At 49.8% G+C, this 20,171-nt stretch overlaps 1 protein-coding gene across 1 annotated transcript in view; it reads right to left on the reverse strand.

The window, feature by feature from the left end:
- Window positions 1–15,983: 15,983 nt before the first annotated feature.
- The window catches only part of CD9 (CD9 molecule), a 35,715-nt gene continuing 31,527 nt past the window's right edge, over window positions 15,984–20,171 (reverse strand). The window contains exons 5-8 of the mRNA XM_032646453.1: window positions 18,563–18,661; window positions 18,352–18,441; window positions 17,646–17,729; window positions 15,984–16,498 (exon numbers count right to left, since the gene is read on the reverse strand). Of these exons, the coding sequence (XP_032502344.1) occupies window positions 16,433–16,498; window positions 17,646–17,729; window positions 18,352–18,441; window positions 18,563–18,661 (339 nt within the window). The 3' untranslated portion in view covers window positions 15,984–16,432. The remainder of the gene's footprint in view (window positions 16,499–17,645; window positions 17,730–18,351; window positions 18,442–18,562; window positions 18,662–20,171) is intronic.

The following is a 20,171-nucleotide window of genomic DNA, read 5'->3' on the forward strand; positions in this document are numbered from 1 at the left end:
AGCAGTGTCTTCCCAACAGTAAAACTGGCAAAGTTTTAAGCTGAGGGTACGTGCGTATTCATGGAGGGGCTTGGGTGGCTGACAGAGGCCAAGCTTCACTTGAAGTCACAAGGGTCAGAAAAGGTCAACGTCATCCTCACTTAGGTTCCAGTTGATCTGGTGGTGGAGCGCTTCAGGCTAATCTTTACCATTGAAACAGGAAGGGGAGTCTTTGCAACTGATGTATTAGCTTTGCTATTGTTACTTCTCTTGCCTGATAACAGCCCTTTAGCCCTGCATTCTTTTGTTACCTTCGATTGTTAATTACTGAGACCTGTCCAAGGACACTCATGGTGGCCAGGCTTAGCTCTCCAAATGACTTAGGCCCAAAATGGCTTCTCTTCTGTCATGAAAGCCGTGCCTGGTCCCTACTTTCTCTGCTTACATAACCAGTTAAGGTGAAGCATGGCATCGGATGGCGCTGCCGGTAAGGACTGTACCAGGTCAGGCAACCGGTGGCAGCTGGATCTGTGATGCTAGTTGCTGTAACAGACAAGCCGGAAAGTCTCAGTTTTTGTACAAACTATTTCTCACTGTGTCACTGTCACTGCACAGTCAGTCCTGACAAGGTGGCCTTTCCCGTGCTCCTTCAGACACCCAAGATCCTTCCTTCCTTCCTCTGGGTCCTCGGGGTTCTACTCACTTAGCTGGTGAGGAAAACACACCTGCTTCTTAAACACACGGCTACCAGGAGACTAGTTGAGCAGCCATTCCAGCAGCAACTGCTTCCTCCGGGAAGGGAGCAGGACCTCTGACCTTCAGCGGGTGACCTCTGCCACAGCTACTGTGGCGGCTGAAGAGGATCTGAGCCGGCCTAGAAGGAAGGAGGGACCTAGGGAGGAAGAGAGGGAGGGTCTTCCAGTGGGTAGCGCTGGGCCCAGTGAAGAGCTGATTGGGGTAAGGCCTGCATTTGGGGTGGAGAGGTATGTGCATTTGGGGAGAAAGAAAGAGACCAGATTATAGTGCCCTGAATGTGTCAGTCTGCTTTGTGTTGTGTTTGGAACTCTTATGCAGATGGGCTGTACCTGTAACAGGGAAGAGACAAATCAGGCTACATGTTGGATCTGTTTCTTTTACTTGAACCTTTGCTCTCCGCTGCTTTGGTTCACTGAAAGGATACTGTCTCTACATAATGGCCTGCCTCGGGGAACCCTGCTCCTCTACTTGAATGTTAAGCCAAAGTGCCTTTGTTTAGGGAAACATCCCGACCCTGTCTACCTGTGGATGGCTGCAAGAAAGAAATTAACACATTCCCTCACAGAGGAGGGCCACTCCAGGGGATATTTGCAAAACTTACGACCTTTTTACTTTACTTCCTCATCTCCTTCCTCTCTCTGTGCTATATAAGAAACTGCCATCCAAACCCTGATAAGATGCTTATTTTGAGACTTTAGTTTGCCAATTCACTGGCCTGTCACGTGGCGAGCAGAGTGAGCTTGGACTCAGTAACATATGTGGGACCTCACTGCTAATCACTGGGTTCTGGGATGAATCCCACAGTATCCCATGGCATGGATAAAGGAATGAGCTTTATTTATTTATTGGGGCATGGGGACAGGAAATATTGACAAGCCCGGGGCCAGCAAGACCAAGTTGGCGTGTTTCAGGGAACAGCTCCTGGCCCTTTCTGTAGGGCAAATTCTAAAGCAGCCTTGTTAGTGAAGGACATGTTAGTGCAAGTTCGTGTGCCCGACGCACCGTGAGACCAAATATACCAAAACGCAAGGGGACGGCTGACTCATGCCCTAAGAAGCCCCGAGCTCTCCGAAGGGTTTCGGCAAAGCCTTTTTAAAAGCCAGGTGAGGGGTGGGGCCGGGTCGCAGGGTCTGTGATCAGCTCGTGAACAGTTCTCTGATTGGCTGATGGTGAGGTAACAGGGCGGTGTCACAGGGGTTAACATGATCAGTCCTTGGGCTCCAGGTGGCCTGGGGCTACGTTCTCAGGTCATCCAGTAGTTAACATCTTCCTTGGTGGGGGGTTTTCACATCTGCAAAACAACTCAGGAAATGTGCATCAAATACTGTTACATAGGTCCTTCAGAGAGGAGCTAAAGCAAAGGGTATGGGGGAGGACCCCATAGGGTCCTGATTGGTTACAGACCCACAAGCTGCTTGGGGTCAGCCAGCCTGGGTTTTGGTGCTTGACGGGCACTGGGAACAGCCCAGCACCTGGAGACCTCGGCTTAGGACGTGGCTGTTCCCTGTAAGTTGTGGGAAGCTGAGCGTGGGGCAGCCCTTCCCGCTCAGAACAGGGAATCCCTGAGCCGCTTTCAGACAGCCCTGCTCCTGGCAGAGCTGGGCCTGAGGATTTTGTAATCTTTGAGGAGGTGAAATTCCAACATTCTCGTTACCTTACCTTTGGTGTAGCTTCGTGGGAGGAGTCAGAGCCCTGGGATTCAAAATAACAATTCGATCAGTGCGTGCCTACTATGTGGTGGGCACCTTATATTTGCACCTAGTAGGTTAGCAGGGCCCGTGGGTTGCAGTGTCACAGCGACTCTGCCTTGTTCTTAACTTGTGCTCCGTGGGGCAGTTCTCCCTGGCCCAGCAGTGATGTACAGTCCCAACACTTCCCTGATGACTTTTAGGATAAGGTCTACAGCGGCTTCGAGTTGCAAAACAGCTTTCATTCCAGAATGACAAGGTTCAGTCTCAGATAATAGCCACAGCTTCCAATTATAGTCAAAGTTATGACCATTTTCTTTGGGCCTCGAGGGACCTGCTCCTGGGGGAGGGGCATGGCTCACCCCTGCTCTCCTAAGTGTTTTTTCTGAGTTCCCAGTCAGTGAAGGTTCAGAAATCCCATGCCAACGATCAGAAGTGTAGGATGTGGTACTCCCTAAATCAGCCTCTTGGCAGCCGGCAGAGGTGCCGGCAACAGTGGGGACGTGGCCTCTCCTCAGAGTCTGTCCCAGCTCTCAGGGCCCCTCTTCTGAGCTTCTAGGGCCCGGGAACCCCACATCTGCTCTCTGTTCCCCTAGCCCTAGGGTTGGTAGCTGTTTCCCGTGGTTATTATTATTGTTTTATCGAGGTATAGTTGCTTTACAATGTTGGGTTAGTGAATCAGCTGTACTTATACATACATCCCCTTTTTTGGATTTCCTTCCCGTTTAGGTCACCACAGAGCATTAAGTAGAGTTCTGTGTGCTCTACAGTATGTTCCCATCAGTTACCTATTTTATTTTTTTAAATTTGTTTTTATTTAAAAAATTTTTTTGTGGTACGCGGGCCTCTCACTGTTGCGGCCTCTCCTGTTGTGGAGCACAGGCTCCGGACACGCAGGCTCAGCGGTCATGGCTCACGGGCCCAGCTGCTCCGCGGCATGTGGGATCTTCCCGGACCCACGCACAAACCCGTGTCCCCTGCATCGGCAGGCGGACTCTCAACCACTGCGCCACCAGGGAAGCCCCAGTTACCTATTTTATACACAGTTCTAATAGTGAATATATGTCAATCCCAATTTCCCAGTTCATCCCACCCCTCCCCTTTCCCCCTTGGTTTGCATACATTTGTTCTCTACGTCTGTGTCTCTATTTCTACCTTGCAAACAGGTTCATCTGTACCATTTCTAGATTCCACATATATGCGTTAATATATGGTATTTGTTTCTCTCTTTCTGACTTACTTCACTCTTACAGTCTCTAGGTCCATTCATGTCTCTACAAGTGACCCAATTTCGTTCCTTTTTACGGCTAATATTCCATTGTATATATGTACCACATCTTCTTTATCCATTCATCTGTCGGTGGACATTTGGGTTGTTTCCCATGTCCTGCCTATTGTAAATAGTGCTGCAATGAACAAAACTACAATGAGATATCACCTCACACTGGTCAGAATGGCCATCATCAAAAAATCTACAAACAGGGCTTCCCTGGTGGCGCAGTGGTTGAGAGACCGCCTGCCGATGGAGGGGACACAGGTTCGTGTCCTGGTCCGGGAAGATACCACATGCCGTGGAGCGGCTAGGCCCGTGAGCCATGGCCACTGGGCCTGCGCGTCCAGAGCCTGTGCTCTGCAATGGGAGAGGCCACAACAGTGAGAGGCCTGCTTACCGCAAAAAAAAAAAAAAAAAAATCTACAAACAATAAATGCTGGAGAGGGTGTGGAGAAAAGGGAACCCTCGCACTGTTGGTGGGAATGTAAATTGATACAGCCACTATGGAGAACAGTATGGAGGTTCCTTAAAAAACTAAGAACAGAATTACCATATGACCCAGCAATCCCACTACTGGGCATATACCCTGAGAAAACCATAATTCAAAAAGACACATGTAGCCGTGGTTATTATTTCTTCATTCCCTGTATTCTCTTTTTGATTTTTCAGTCCTCCAAAACTTGTTTAACCAATTCCCTATATTAAATTCTCTCTGATGAATTACCTATTTTGGACTCTGTCTTCTTGACCAGACCGTGATTATACACTGGTTATTTAACAATTTCCAATCCACCACAATTGAAAGCAGATGTAAATTATACTGAATATAACAACCAGTTATTTATGAAGGAAATGATGAAATATTTGCTTATGCCAGCCAGGGTTTGATAAAATACTACTCTCCAGGGGAGAGAGATTTGTACTTAACTGAAGTGCTATGACCTTTCTTCTCTGCCTTTGCTTTACACCAAAAGTTGCCCAGAATGTCATTCATGGACCAAACTGTGAACTGGACAAGAGCTGATGCCAAGTTTCAAAACGGCTTAAGCCACGCCCCCCACCCTGTTACTATAGCGACCCACAGGTCAGAGGTGTTATCTGTAGGGATAGTTAAGGAGTCAAAAGATAATTGAAGGCAGGTTACAAGCAGAGGGTTTTTGTTTTTTTTTTTAACAATTTGTTCCCTTACCTACTGCTCTGTAAGACAAGCTCAAGAATTTCTGTTAGTCACCAGTTTCTGTTAACCCTGTGGGATACAGTTTCCTTTTCCAGAATGTCATGTAGTTGGAATCACACAGCTGGTAGCCTTTTCGGATTGGCTTCTTTCACTTGGTAATATGCATTTAAGGTTCCTCCAGGTCCTTCTGCAGCTCGATAGCTCATTTCTTTTTAATACTTTTTATTTCCAAAACTACCCCAGAGATATGTTTTATCAGCTCCAACTTACACATGAAGAAACCAAGGCCAAGGACCATGTTTGCTGAATGCCAGGGACAGGTCTTTTGAATGTACATCTGTTTCAGTGTCTCTGCCCTGTGGGGGACCAGAATTTGTCACCTCCAAATGTGTCTCTTTGGCATGTTAATTTTTTTAAGCGGGTTATTTTATAAGAAACAGGAGACCTGAAAGAAACTCTGCAAACCAAGGAGGAGTCACCCTTGTGTAAGAAACACTGACATTTATAAGGGAAATCTCCATTTCTAAGATGTCTTTCTTGTTGTACCAGGAAGAGAATGACCAGATCTCTAGAAACTCTAGAAACATCCTTGGAGAAGCAATGACTTTAAACTGAATCACAGGGGCTTCCCTGATGGCGGAATGGTTAAGAATCTGCCTGCCAGTGCAGGGGACACGGGTTCGAACCCTGGTCCGGGAAGTTCCCACATGCTGCGGAGCAACTAAGCCCGTGTGCCACAACTACTGAGCCCGCGAGCCACAACTACTGAAGACCCCACGCTCTAGAGCCTGTGCTCCACAACAAGAGAAGCCACCACAATGAGAAGCCCACGCACCGCAACGATGAGTAGCCCCTGCTCGCTGCAACTAGAGAAAGCCCGTGCACAGCATTGAAGACCCAACGCAGCCAAAAAGAAAATTAAATAAATAAATAAATAAACCGCGTCACAACCTTACCCTTGTTTGCTGGGCTTTTCCTGGTCACCTCCCCTAACTGGCTCTCCCCGCCCTCCGCAACCTCTTTTGTCTTCTGCTGAGGGTGGTATTTAAGGTGAGGCTTACTCAGGTTTCCATCTCCCATGTAGGCGGGTTAGAAACTTTCATTTGATTTTCTCCTGTTAATCTGTCTCATGTCAATTTAATTCTTAAATCAGCCAAAGGAGCCTGGAGGGTAGAGGAAAATGTCTTCCTCCCTCCCCGATAGCCCCTCCCCCATGGCTGTGGGTCTTCTCTAGGCCGGCTTGGGCTTTGTGGTCCTGGGCAAGTCCACACCTTGTTTTTGTTAAAATTTTACCTATTTATTTATTTAGTTTTGGCTGCTTTGGGTCTTTGTTGCTGCGTGCCGGCTTTCTTTAGTTGAGGTGAGCGGGGGCTACTCATCGTTGTGGTGCGCGGACTTCTCACTGCGGTGGCTTCTCTTGTTGCGGAGCACGGGCTCTAGGCGTGCGGGCTTCAGTAGTTGTGGCACGCGGGCTCAGCAGTTGTAGCTCACAGGCTCTAGAGCACAGGCTCAGTAGTTGTGGCACACGGGTTTAGTTGCTCCGTGGCGTGTGGGATATTGCTGGACCAGGGCTCGAACAGTGTCCCCTGCATTGGCAGTCAGATTCTTTATTTTTTTTTGCGGTACGCGGGCCTCTCACTGTTGTGGCCTCTCCCGTTGCGTAGCACAGGCTCAGCGGCCATGGCTCACGGGCCTAGCCACTCTGCGGCACGTGGGATCTTCCCGGACCGGGGCACGAACCCGTGTCCCCTGCATCGGCAGGCGGACTCTCAACCACTGCGCCACCAGGGAAGCCCCCAGGCAGATTCTTAACCACGGCGTCGAAGAGAAGTCCCATGTCTCTTTGCCTCTTATTTCCCCATGTGTTGAGAATGTAGAATAATCCACGTGTCTCCCTGTCAACTGAAAGAAAAAATGCACACCCTAAAAGTTGAGAATTATGTTTTATGTGGTGGACTTTCTGAGGACTTAAGCTCAGGAGACAGCCTCTCAGGTAGCTCTGAGGGACTGCTCTGAAGAGGTAAGGGGAGGGCCAGGATACACAGGAGTTTCTGCAAAAATTCCCAAGTAGTCGGAACATCAAAAATTACTGTTGGATTCCCTGGCGGTCCAGTGGTTAGAACTCTGTGCTTCCACTGCAGGGGGCACAGGTTCCATCCCTGATCAGGGAATTAGGATCCCGCATGCCATGCGGTGCAGCCAAAATAAATAAATAAATAAAAAGCTTACTGTTAATTAAAGAAAAACCACCAGATATCTCAAGTTAATGAATCTAGTGCTTTTCTATGTATGGGAAGATGCAAGAGTCTGGGTTCAGTGAAATCCATCCCTTTGATGTGCACCTTAATTATCTAGGGCCTGCTTTTCTCCATCCTGAATCCCCTTTGGTACACAGTCGGGGCCGCTGCAGTGGCTGGTGGCTTGGCGGCCACAACATTCTTTGTTTACTGATATAGCAGGCAACAGTTTTCATCCACAGGGAAAAATGAGGACTATAGCCTGGGAGACAGCCTCTCAGGTAGCTCTGAGGAACTGCTCCAAAGAGGTAGGGGGCAGGTCAGTACATGTATGATTTTAGTGAAGGGGGATCCATGCAGTGAAGCCCACATTTTGGCAGAAGGTGGCTGCTCGTCGCGAGGGACAGATATCTCTGTTGATGATTTTAGCGCTTTTCTAGGTGTGAGAAGATGCGAGAATTTGGGCTCATAAGATCTTCTCCTGAAAATATCTAACTATCTGAGGGACTGTTCTGCCGGTTTTGCCCAGAACACAGAGACCCTCACTCCGGATCTCCACCCTGGACTCCTTTCAGGATGTGTTGAAGGTCAGCGGCTGCAGTGGCTCACGACTTCGTTCTTGTAGAACAAGATGGTGAGCGACAATCTTTAGCTGGCAACCCTGACTCCCAGGGCCGTACTGAGGGTCAGCTGGACAGCCCAAACTCTGCTGAGATCTATGGGTCCCTGCAGGGGGTGTTAGAACGGCCCGCACTGGGTCCCTCACTGCCTGACTTGGCCAAAAGGTCAGCTCTGCCTCCGTGGGGCATTGCAAAGTAGAGGGGATTCTATCCTGGAATCAGATCTGATCCTGTCTGCATCGCCACAGGGGAAGCAGATGGTTTGGGGAAATCCAATTTAAAAGGAAAGAAATCGAATTAGCTCTCCAGGGGTCTGCCAGCCAATGCCTGAGTGAAAACTATTACATTAGCTGCTCAGGCCTCTCCAAGCCAGCATTAAAACTGTGGGTGGGGTGGGCTGAGCCAGAGAGCAGAGAACTTAGCTTGGTGGAATAAAGTCCTAAGACTCTGATGATCCCTGGCTTGGGACCCAGGAACCTGCAGCTGACTCTGCCATTGACTTTCCACGGTTCTTAGACCCTCCCTGTAACTTCCCTTTCCCCAAGACCCACACGCGTAATCCCAGCCCTCCCGGAGTGTGGTCACACTTATGTAAGGAGAACATACTTCAACAGGCCTATTTACTCCGAGTATTCCATTGAAGATCCCCTTGGGGTGAGTGCTATGGGGCGGAATCATCTAGGGAGGCTGTCCCAGGTGGTCCTTGAGCCAGTCAGCTCTAACGGGGAAATGTGTCCAAGGAAGTTCTTTTTGCCTAATTTCCTGTGCTTGGGAGACCATGGGGCATCCTGAACGTGGACACTGCTCCCTTCACCATAACCCCTGGGACCAGGGATCAGTGTCCTGACAAGAGGTGCCAGTAGGGATGGTTCTTATTGGATGGTGCCAACTACCGTTTAGATCCGTGTTTTGGGGCTGCGTCGGGTCTTAGTTGCGGCACGTGGGGTCTTCACTGAGGCGAGCGGGGTCTTTCGTTGCGGTGTGGACAATGATCTTTGCTGTGGCTCGTGAGCCTCTCTCTAGTTGTGGCTCCAGGGCGCGTGGGCTCTGTAGTTATGGCGCATGGGCTTAGTTGCCCCGCGGCATGCGGGATCTTAGTTCCCCGACCAGGGATCGAATCTGCGTCCCCTGCATTGGAAGGCGGATTCTTTTTTCTTTTTTGCGGTACGCGGGCCTCTCACTGTCGTGGCCTCTCCCGTTGCGGAGCACAGGCTCCGGACGCGCAGGCTCAGCGGCCATGGCTCACGGGCCCAGCCGCTCCGCGGCATGTGGGATCTTCCCGGACCGGGTCACGAACCCGTGTCCCCTGCATCGGCCTGCGGACTGTCAACCACTGCGCCACCAGGGAAGCCCGAAGGTGGATTCTTTACCACTGGACCACCTGGGAAGTCCCTAGATCCTTTCTGCTAAGGGAGCTTCATTGTGAGATCAGAGAGAAGCAGAGATGCCATATACAGAGCTGGGATGAGCCCCTGTCCTGGGCTTCTGTCAGGTCTGTTGTACAATGCAGACGAGAAGCACAGAAATGTAGAAGTCATGGTGTGGCTGCCAAGATGCTGAATATCCTTCCCCAGAATCCCATTAGTTAAGGGTTGGGGTGCTCTTTTCTTTGCATCTTTGTTACCCAAAAAATGGGGTCGCTTCTTGGTGGACGTCAAGCCAAAAGACTCAGCCAAGCCAAAGAGCGGGAAGAGGAAGGATTTATCACTTGCAACAAGTAAGGAGGACACCGGGGGTCTTTCCCAAAGCAGGGTCCTTTCCGAAACAGCAAAATTGGGGAAGATTTAAGGTAAGGGTCTGTGCATATTCAGGAAGGGGCTTGAGTTGAGGAGAATTCAGCCTAGAATTGGGGCAAAAGTTGACGGAGTCCCAGCTTTAGTTGATTGAAATCCTAGGGTCAGAAAAGGTCAACATCTGGGAGTTCCCTGGTGGCCTGGTGGTTAGGATTCTGGGCTTTCACGGCTGTGGCCCGGGTTCAATTCCTGGCTGGGGAACTGAGATCTCTGCGGCCAAAAAAAAAAAAGAAGTCAAGATCATCATTCCTATCTCCACCTGTGTTGGGGCCTTATTTCAAAGATATGTATCAGACTGTTATGCTCCTTGGGGAGGAACTAGGACCCTGTTTTATGGCTCAACTATTGTTTCTTGACTGCTTTTCCTGTGTTCCTGCATTCCTTTGTTCCCTTAAGATCATTGATTACTGAGACCTGTTCGAGGGCAAGCACTGGGTCCAGGCTTAGACCACAAACTGGCTTCGGCCAAGGACGGCTTCTCTGATGTCAAGAAAACTATGCCTGGTTCTCTTTCTCTGGGGACCCCCTACCCTATCTGCTCACATCCTGAACAGCCCAACCATGGCACTGAATATGAAAAAAACATGCAACAATTTCAGAGATAAAGCATTATTTTGAAATATTTTGGGGTTGTCCATGGAAATATTCACCATTCCTATTACTTTAATCTTTACTAGAGGTCCTCCCCTCACCCTTGCTCCCACCCCTGCACCCCAAGTGAAAAAAAAATAGAGAGAGCTCTGGTTTCGTGAGTATTTGCTGGGAGACCTATGTCTTTATGAGATCTCTAAGATGCAAGGGATGTAGGAGTTCTTCAAGTCCCCACCTCCAGGCTCTCCTGTTCCCCCGCCGCTCCCCATAGCCCAGGGCCCACTGCTCTATTAGGCAGCCCTGGTTTCAAGTTTTCTTTGCATTATGCCAAAATCTGTTCCCTGTGAGTGCTACCCATGAACTCTCGCTGTGGCCCCTGGGACAACATATACCCCTGGTCCACCTTATAGTTCTCTAGATACTTGCAAACAAAGTTTGTTGTGTTGTTGGTTCCCCATCCTTGCCCAGGTTCGAATCCCCTGGTCCCTCACTCTTTCCTTGGAAGGCAGGGTTCCAGGGCTGCCCCCTCCGGGTCTCTGGAGCCGGTCACCTTCCTTTTTGAGGAGGCCCCAGACTGGACCATGATACTGCTCTGGGGCCTGACTGCTGCATCCGTGGCTTTATTTTCTCCCTCCACCTGGACATCTACCTCTCTGGATGGAGTCCAGGACAGCCTTACCTCACAGATTTGGCTTCTGTTAGGTTTGTGATAAGCTACATTTTCATGTCTTTTTCCAAATGATATTGTTTTCTATCTTGTATTTATGGAATTGAGGTCTTCCAATCAAAAGGTGTTCCAGTATGTTTTTGTTAAATCTCCTCCTGCGATATTAATCCTGGGAGGCACCACTGTGTAAAATGTGCAATAAGACCAAAAAAGTACAGACCTGGATTCCAATATGTATCTAGTATATTAACTGGATGATCTCGGGACAAATATGTAACTTCTCTGAACCTCAAGCTCTCCAGCTGTAAGATGGAATCAAACACAACTGGGAATTCCCTGGCGGTCCAGTGGTTAGGACTCAGCACTTTCACTACCAGGGCCCAGGTTCGATCCCTGGTTGGGGAACTAAGATCCCACAAGCCGTGTGGCGCGGTCAAAAGAAACCAAACCAAAACAACACCAGCGAGACACTCATATCCCATGTGCCCCTTTTTCACTTTCACTGTAGATTGGAAGAACTAGATACTCGTGTTCTCAGCTTCCTTTAGAGCTCTGAGTACCCCTGTGTCGGATTTTGGCTAATGATTCACAGATGGAGTTGGCTTCCAGTCTGTCGGGAGAAGCTTTTGCCTTTTAGATAGAAAGGGTAGTTGTACGGAGCATTCGCCCTTCTCCCCACTTCCTGCTGTGAATGTAGAGATGTTCGGAGTTGTGGCAGCTACCTTGTGACCATGGGGTACAAGCCGAGAGAATCACAGCGATGCCATTTTTGACAGTACCTTGCTACTAAATCAACACCTGGGGTTGCCTCTGGATTTAACATATGGGGGATAAACACTATTATCCAACCAGACAAACACGTTATTAACTTACTCAGCTCCTTGAAGAGTAAGGATCAGGGACTCTGCTAAACGTATTATACTGATTGCTTGACCTCATTTACTGATTATTTATTCCTGTTAAGATATATCCTTTGGGTGTTATAATCCATTATTCTAGAGGTCTCTTTGAACTATAATTTGTTACCCAAGTTACTGGATATTTCTCAGAGCTTTGTGAAACCTACAGTGTTTAATAATATTCCAAGTTATCATTAAAAACATTGACCAAGGTAGGGCAAAGCAGGGCCCTGTAGCTCCCTGGTGGAGCCCTCTGCCCTTGTATGGGGGCTGGATTCACCCAGCTATGGATCCGCCTACTCGCGCTGTTTAGGTCCACTCATACTTTTCCATCTTGTGCCCAAGAAGCTCATAAGATGCCCTAGCCTGTCAGTGAAATAAAAATTCACTGTACCCCTGGAGTGTCTTAATGCACTAGTTAAAACCTCCTTCCTGGGGGAGGGAAGCAACAGAGGTCTGGAACGAGTGCTGGGATACAGAGGGGGTCTTGGCTCCAACCTTGCACCACTTGACTCTACTCTGGAGGATGAGGGATGTGGAGATGTGGGCCCTTGTGAGGAGAGTGCCAGGAGTGTGGGGATTTTCAAGCACTTTCTGTCCTGAAGGGCACCAGGTGCAGTAATAACCTTTTACTGTCCAGCTGTCTCTATCATATTTGTTGCCCTTGGGCTGCATTTCACAGTTGAACCCAGAGGCCAACACACCCGCTATATCCTCTTTTGCTCAAGGGGATTCTTTCTGGACCCACAGCTATTGTTGCTATTGGCTGTCAATTGCCTGTTTGTAAAAACTTCCTGAGAGCTCTGGGCCATCTTGGTTTTCCCTCTGCTGCAGAGCTTCCCCTGGTCCTGGTGGCCAGCAGAGCAGGCTTGTTCCGGCTGGACTGAGGGCAGCGAGGGTGGACCAGCTGGCTCCTTCCCGGGTATCTGCCAGCTCTCATGATCCCTCCTCTCCCGGTCCTGGGCCCGGCCTGCAGGTCAGAGGCTGGCCGGGTCCTTATGACGTGCTGATCCCCCCACCTGACAGCTGACTGGTCAGGGGTAGATATTCCACTGCAACTGGGTCAGACTTTCTCTCCTAAAAACTTCAAGTGGGGGGCTTCTCTGGTGGTGCAGCGGTTGAGAATCTGCCTGCTAATGCAGGGGACACAGGTTCGATCCCTGGTCTGGGAGGATCCCACATAACGCGGAGCAACTAGGTCCGTGAGCCACAACTACTGAGCCTGCGCGTCTGGAGCCTGTGCTCCGCAACAAGAGAGGCCGCGACAGTGAGAGGCCCGTGCACCGCGATGAAGAGTGGCCCCCGCTTGCCACAACTAGAGAAAGCCCTCGCACAGAAATGAAGACCCAACACAGCAAAAACAAACAAATAAATAATTAAAAAGCCAAGCATTTGAAGCCCTTTTTTTTTTTTTTTTTTTTTTGGTGGTACGTGGGCCTCTCACTGTTGTGGCCTCTCCCGTTGCGGAGCACAGGCTCCGGACGCGCAGGCTCAGCAGCCATAGCTCACGGGCCCAGCCGCTCCGCGGCATGTGGGATCTTCCCGGACTGGGGCACGAACCCGCGTCCCCTGCATCGGCAGGCGGACTCTCAACCACTGCGCCACCAGGGAAGCCCTGAAGCCCTTTTTTAAAAAACAAAAAACAAAAAGCTTCCAGTGGGGCTGATGGAGGTTGTCTCTGTGTAAGCCTGGAGCTGAACACCTGCTCTCTTTCCACCCCTCATAGACTGAGTAGCAGAGACAATTGGTGTCTTTGGAGAGCAGAACACAGCACCCAGAAGCGGAGAGCTGCACGAGTGCCCAGTCCGTGGTTCCAGGGTCTTCTACAGCTTAACTGTGTTTCCACGTTTGGGTTCCATGAGATACTACCTGTGTTCTTAATATACTGTTCGCTTTCGCTGAAGCTACCCAGGTGGTCCATTATTTATGACAAACAGAAAGACAGGGTATAACTCTGAGGTATTCCTCAGTTTACGTAGCAGCAATCTGTTTTGCTGACTCCACTCTCTCCAGCAAGGAAACCAGGACTGGGAAGTGTGTGTATATGGGACCTGCTTTTCCTAGAGGGAGCTGGCAGTCACGAGCAGGGTGGATATTACCTTTTTTTTGGCGTGCAGGATCTTGGTTCCCTGACCAGGTATTGAGCCCATGGCCCCTGCAGTGGAAGCACAGAGTCCCAACCACTGGACCGCCAGGGAAGTCCCCAGGGTGAATACTACCATTATTCAGGGATTGTTATGCTGTGAATTAAGACAGTCTCACTCACTGTGAGATAAAACAAACGATGGGCCTGTTATTCCCACAACTGAAATAGCCTTCAAGTGCTCAAATTAGTAAGGGACTGAGGCCACAGAACAGCACAGAGACCCAAGGATGCGAACCCAGCTTGGATTTGTTTTGTTAACTGTGGTAAAATAAACCTAGCACACAACTTACCATTTTAACCACCTTCAGGTGTACAGCTCGCTGGCACTGCGCACATTTCACGGTGCTGAGAAGCCATCATCACTATCTACTTCCACGCCTTTTTCTGTATCCCAAACGGAAACTCAATAACTCCCCATTCTCCTCTCCCCAGCCCCTGGTTACCTCCAATCTACTTACTGTCTCTCTGAATCTGCCTATTCTAGGTACCTCACATAATTGGGATCGTCCAGTATTTGTTCTTTTCTGTCTGGCTTATTTTGCTTGGCATAATGTCTTCGAGGCTCAGCCGTGTCGCAGCATGTGTTGGAATTTCATTTCTTTTTGAGGCGAAACCATACAGAGTCCCCTACATACAAACGAGTTCCTTTCCGAGATGACGTTTGTAAGTCCAATTTGTTCGTACGTCCAACAAAGTTAGCCGAGGTACCCAACTAACACAATCGGCTACATACCGCTGCTTTTACACTTGCTTCCGGACATCCTGGGCTTGAAATAAAAATACTGTACTACTCTACTCTACACAGTACCGTACAAAGTACACAAAAGCGTAACCACTCGTAGAGGATGCACGCACGTGACAAGGTACGCCAGACACGAGAACTAACTTAGGTGACTGGACATGCGAAGGCATGCTGGCATCTTTGAAAGTTTGCAACTTGAAGGTTCGTACGTAGGGGGCTTACCGTATTCTGTTGTACGGATCGACCACATTTTGTTTATCCCTTCACCTGCTGATGGACATTTTTGGGTTGTTTTCACCTTTTGCCTCTCGTGAATAATGCTGCTGTGAACGTCGGTGTTCTCATTTTTTAATGTAATGGTGTTCAGGGCCATTTTCGTTCTCTCTCTCTTTTTTTAATGTGGAGAAAGAGCCCAGACTGAATCAAGGAGTGGAAGATAAAAACAGGTTTGCTACGCTTCTGTACTTCCCCTCTTGTGGTGCTCATCTCACTCCGTCGTAATTGCTGGCTTGATGCTCTGAACCGCTCACTAGATTTTAGGCTTTCTGAGTGAAGACTGTCTCCCGCACGGTGGCTTGGTGAGGGTGACTGACATCCCCCAGCATGCCTCTTCCTCCTCCTTTCTGGTTAGAGTGGAGCACAACCGGAGGTGGAAATGGAGCAGCAGGCCTTCCGCAGCTCACACAGGTGGCTGCCGCTTTGCTGGCTTACTCAGGTTCTCCACATCCCAGCCGGTGTGTGTTCGGGTCCACCGCGTCGGGTCCTCGCCTCTGCGGGACCCACGTCACCATCATCAAGAACAAGAACAGACGCGAATTTGTCTGTCCTCGTGGGCTCCACATTCTCGATCTCGCCCACGTTACATCAAACTGTCCTCCCTGACTCTCTGCCTGTGGGCGTCAAGTTCCAACGTCGGAAGCAAAGATCATAGTCTTATAGAGACTGCTTAACCAGCTCCAGCGATTGTGTAAGGTCAGATCCCTGTAAAAAAAGTCATTTAATATTCTGCTTCTGTTTAAACCCCGATGAGTATACCCTCATTTACTCAATCAACAAATCTTGAGTACCTACCATGCACTAGGCAATAGGTGCTAGGTGCTGAGGGTGTAGCAGGGAATAAAACAAAAAGTCTGGGCCACGGGGGACCTCATGTTTACTACTGTATCCTCAAGACACATCACATTCCTGCAAGAAAGAGTCCCGGGCTAGGCTCCAGTGTTGATGTGTGAACAACGGTGAGATCTTGGATTAAAATCCCTTCATCCCTCCATGCCCTGATTTCTTCACTAGTAAAGTAGGGAGACCAACCTTCCCACCTACTTCTCACGTACGCACAGAGCAAAGAGCAGCTGAAAAACATTTGCAAACATAAGCAGCTCTAAAAAAAATGTAGGGAAGCAAAACCCCAGAACCAGTTTGGGATGTTGTCATCATCTTTTATTATGTATCAAATTGTCTTTAACATAAGTTACAACCTGATTAAACTTGATAGACATTTTTTATCTATTTAAAGACACACACAAAAATCTCTTTATATACAATATCTTTTGCCTAGAGCCTAGCAAATATAGTACCTTTCAATGCAGGATTTCTGCTTAACATAATAAGCAAAAACAAATGACCAAAAAAATATAAACCAGAGCAAACCCAAATCCCTTAACTATGAATATCAATATTGAATAAAGCATTAAAAACACAAACGTAGAATAACTTTTTTGTTTAGAAATGCAGAATGAATACTAAAGTCAGTGGCAAAGAAAAACAAAAAAAAAAAAACCACACACACAAAAAAACACAGAACCCCGAGGAAATAACCAACAGTCTTCAGGGGTGAACTTTCCTGCTCACGGCTGCAGCGCTGACTCTAGACCATCTCTCGGTTCCTGCGGATGGCACAGCACAGGATCATGCTGAAGACCATGCCAAATATCTGGAAGACAGGAAGGGGTGCGAGCAATTATGTGGCGGGAAGGCGGAGGGAGAGGGGAAGACAGGAGACATGCCGGCCGCTACAAATGACAAGGAGAAGGTGCCCACGAGGCCAAATGAGGTAAAGGGCGTGAAGCAGGAGAAATGTAAGTAAGACAGTGGAGGGAATGCTGACCAGGGGGATTCTGAGTGTGCAGCCGTCGGCCGCTGCAGGCCGCACAAGCCAGCTCCCTGGGGACTCTCAAGGTGAGCGTTCTTAAATTGAATGCTCCAACGCCAGCTATTCCCATAGTGTCTGCAGGCCAATACTTTCACTTCCCTCTTTGTGTACGTCTGTGTCTTCTATTCTAGTTTTAAAGGTATTGTCATGCCTTTTACTGAAAGCTGCTTCAAGCCTTTCCTAGATGCAGAGGAGGGGTGTCAATTACCACTAAGACAGGAAGCGATTCTCTCTCTGGGGGAGTCTTTGCAAGGGGCAGAGGAAGGCTGTGTCCCCTACAGTCTCATCACTCCCTTGTGGGGGAAGACGGGTGACCCCAGGGAAGCTGGTTGGCCCCTGGTGGCTTCTGGGGGCTCCTGACATGAGAGTAGATTGTTGGAAGCTTTCAGTCTCCTCCTGGTTTTCCACCTTGGGGTGTCTTTCTGACCACAGTGGGAGGTGAGACAGTTCACATCCATGTTGCTTTTACTGAACTATTTTCGTGGGGCAAAGAAAAGCAGGTGCACGGTGAAAACATGTTCTTAAGATTATCCCAGGATCACTAACAGGTCTGGGTGATCTACATCCTTGCTGTTCCAAGTGTGGTCCGTGAACCAGACACAGTGGAATCACCTTACATTTATCCCTGCACCTTAACGGTTATGGGAATGGATTCTGGAGACACAGTGAGTTCAAATCCCAGATGCTTCACTCCTGACCTCAGAGACTTTGATCAATGTACTCAACCTCTCTGTCTCTCCAGGCCCGAGTCTGTAAAATGGGAATACGAACAGTTCCCACTTCGTGGATACGGCGAGGCTTAAATCAGTTGATAAATTAGTTGATCAGTTGATAAATTAGTTGATTAGCTAAAACAGTGCCTGGCCAGAGCAAGGGCTTAATCAATCTTAACTACTTAGATTCCCTCCCGATGCCCCCCGGCACTCACCATCACCACTGCAATCCCGATGCCCACGGCGCCGATGATGTGGAATTTGTTTTGGAAGACCTCTTCGATGGCCTCAGGGCAGGACTTGGGGGGGGGGGCAAACCAAGACCCAGGTCACACACGGTCCTGCTCCAGGCTCCCCCCTACCCCCCCACGGCACCCAGCTCATACCCGGAGCGCCGGTGGTCCCAGAGCAAGGGCTGGGGACCGGCTGGTGGATGGAAAGGAGAACCAGGAGAGAGATGGGAGGTGGGTCCCCAAAATTTGGGCAAGAAATCCGGGAGGGAAGAGGGATGAGCCCTTGCTTTGGGGTCCATGTCTTATGTGGCCATAGGGTTACCTCCTATTATTCTGAAGTTTGGACATTGGCTCTAGCTCACAACCATGAGCTGCTCACAAGTCTATAAAGCAGGAGTCCAGGCCTGGGAGCATCGCCCATGCATGACGGCTGGAGGGCCCAATCGTAGCAGGGAGCTAGAACACTTTGTTATTTCCCTGGCCTTTGTTTTGCTGCCCTTGAGGAAACAGAGGCCCAGGGCAGGGGAGAAAGGAGATGGCCACCTTGGGTTCTTCCCAGGGGGAAGAGGTGTTTAGGAAGCACTGGGATGCTGTCCTCCCAGATCAAGGGAGCTGAATGCAAGTCCACTTTGGCAGGATTTGCCCAGAGCAGCTGGGCCGGGCACAAGGGTCTTGCGCGTAAGCTTACCTTCGTCGTGAGGTTGTCGAGTATGTCCTTTTTGGGGCAGATGTCTGAGATAAATTGTTCTACTCCCCCAGCCAAACCACAGCAGTCCAGCTGCAGAGGGAAGGACAGGGATGGGGGTGGGAGAGATAAATAAAGAGGACTGAAATAGAGATGCACACACGTTCTGAAGAAAGGCAAGGAGAAGGGCAGCGTCTTAGCGAAGCCGGTGTACCGCGTAGTGGATGGCTTTCAGCGTCTCCCGCTGGGGCTCGTCCTTGTTTTTCAGCTTGTTGTAGGTGTCCCTGTAAAATTCCTGGACTTCCTTGATCACCTGGGATGCACAGACAAGAGAGGAGCAGAGATGGCTACTTTATGAACGAACGTCACCTGTTCCGTCTCGTTCACGTGCAGCCACAAGTTCCCGGAGCGGACAAGCCACTGGACTAGGACCTCCCCGCCTCGGGGCCTCCGGGGTCCCCCCTCATCTCCTCCCACATCCTCTAGGAACTGCTCCAGCCATTTCCCCTTCTTTTTGCACCTTTGGTTGGTCCCTTCAGCCCCACTTGGCTCTTTCCTGTCTACCTAGAAACAAAATTAAATTGCCTCAAACTAAGTAACTAAAACCAAAAAGCCTACTCCTGATTCGGCTAGTTTTTCAGGCTTCCATCTTTTTTCCTTCACTCACAGACTGGGTGACTTCTGGCAAATTAGCAAACCTCTATGTACCTGAGTTTCTGCGTACGTAGAATGGAGATCATAATAGTCCCCACCTCAGACGTTATGGCGAGGATTTAAAGGAGATATTGCATGAAGCCTGTAGCACAGTGTCTGGTGCAAACAGGGGAGAAGGGCTATTGTTTCATAATACGAAGGAAGTGGCATTACGCTTCTGCACCGCGTGCATCCGGGTTTAAGAATGCCTGCAGGGCTTCCCTGGTGGCGCAGTGGTTGGGAGTCCGCCTGCCGATGCAGGGGACGCGGGTTCGTGCCCCGGTCCGGGAAGATCCCACATGCCGCGGAGCGGCTGGGTCCGTGAGCCACGGCCGCTGAGCCTGCGCGTCCGGAGCCTGTGCTCCGCAGCGGGAGAGGCCCCAACAGTGAGAGGCCCACGTACCGCAAAAAAAAAAAAAAAAATGCCTGTATCCAGGGTCTCTCTTCTTTGGCCCCTCCTGCTAAACATGACAAGACAGCCCTTCCTGAAACACTGTTCTGAGGCAGCCCACCCTGGCCCCCCCACTGAGCCCACCCTCAGCTGTGCTCAGACCCTTTCTTTGCCGGGAAGGTCCAGCCTCCACCAGCTTTCCTCCTGAAATCCTCTCTCTCCTTCCGGGTTTAGGTCAACACCCCTCTCTCTCCGTGAAGCCGGAAGAGAGTCCCCTTCCCCACGCCGGCTTTCAAATCTCACGGGGCTTCTGATTATAAATGGCTTCTGTGACACTAGTCAAATGCATGTCTTTCTCCCACAGTAGGTGTCAAAGCTCCTTGAAGTGGGGACCACCACCCACGCATCTCTGGACCCCCCCGGCGAGCGGGGTACAGCTCTTGGCTGGTGGTGGCACTGATTTAGAGACGAGGGGAGGGACCGGGGGGTGGGTGTGGTGGGGTCCGGGCCAGACAAAGCCATATTTCCCTGAGTCGTGTTCCAGAGAAGTTGAGGGGAGGGCTGCTGAGGTGTGAGGGGCAGACACACTGACCCAACAATACTGCCCGAACACCCACTCCGTGCCAGCGCCGTCCAGGGCACGGGAAGCAGTGGCCGGCACTCACCCACCCAGGGTAGTGTGAACACTCGCATTCCCTTCCCTGGGGTGCTCCCCTCAGAGGCACGTCTGATGGCTGAA

The sequence above is a fragment of the Phocoena sinus genome, chromosome 10 (genome assembly GCF_008692025.1).
Source record: "Phocoena sinus isolate mPhoSin1 chromosome 10, mPhoSin1.pri, whole genome shotgun sequence".
In the NCBI taxonomy this organism is placed as follows: domain Eukaryota; kingdom Metazoa; phylum Chordata; class Mammalia; order Artiodactyla; family Phocoenidae; genus Phocoena; species Phocoena sinus.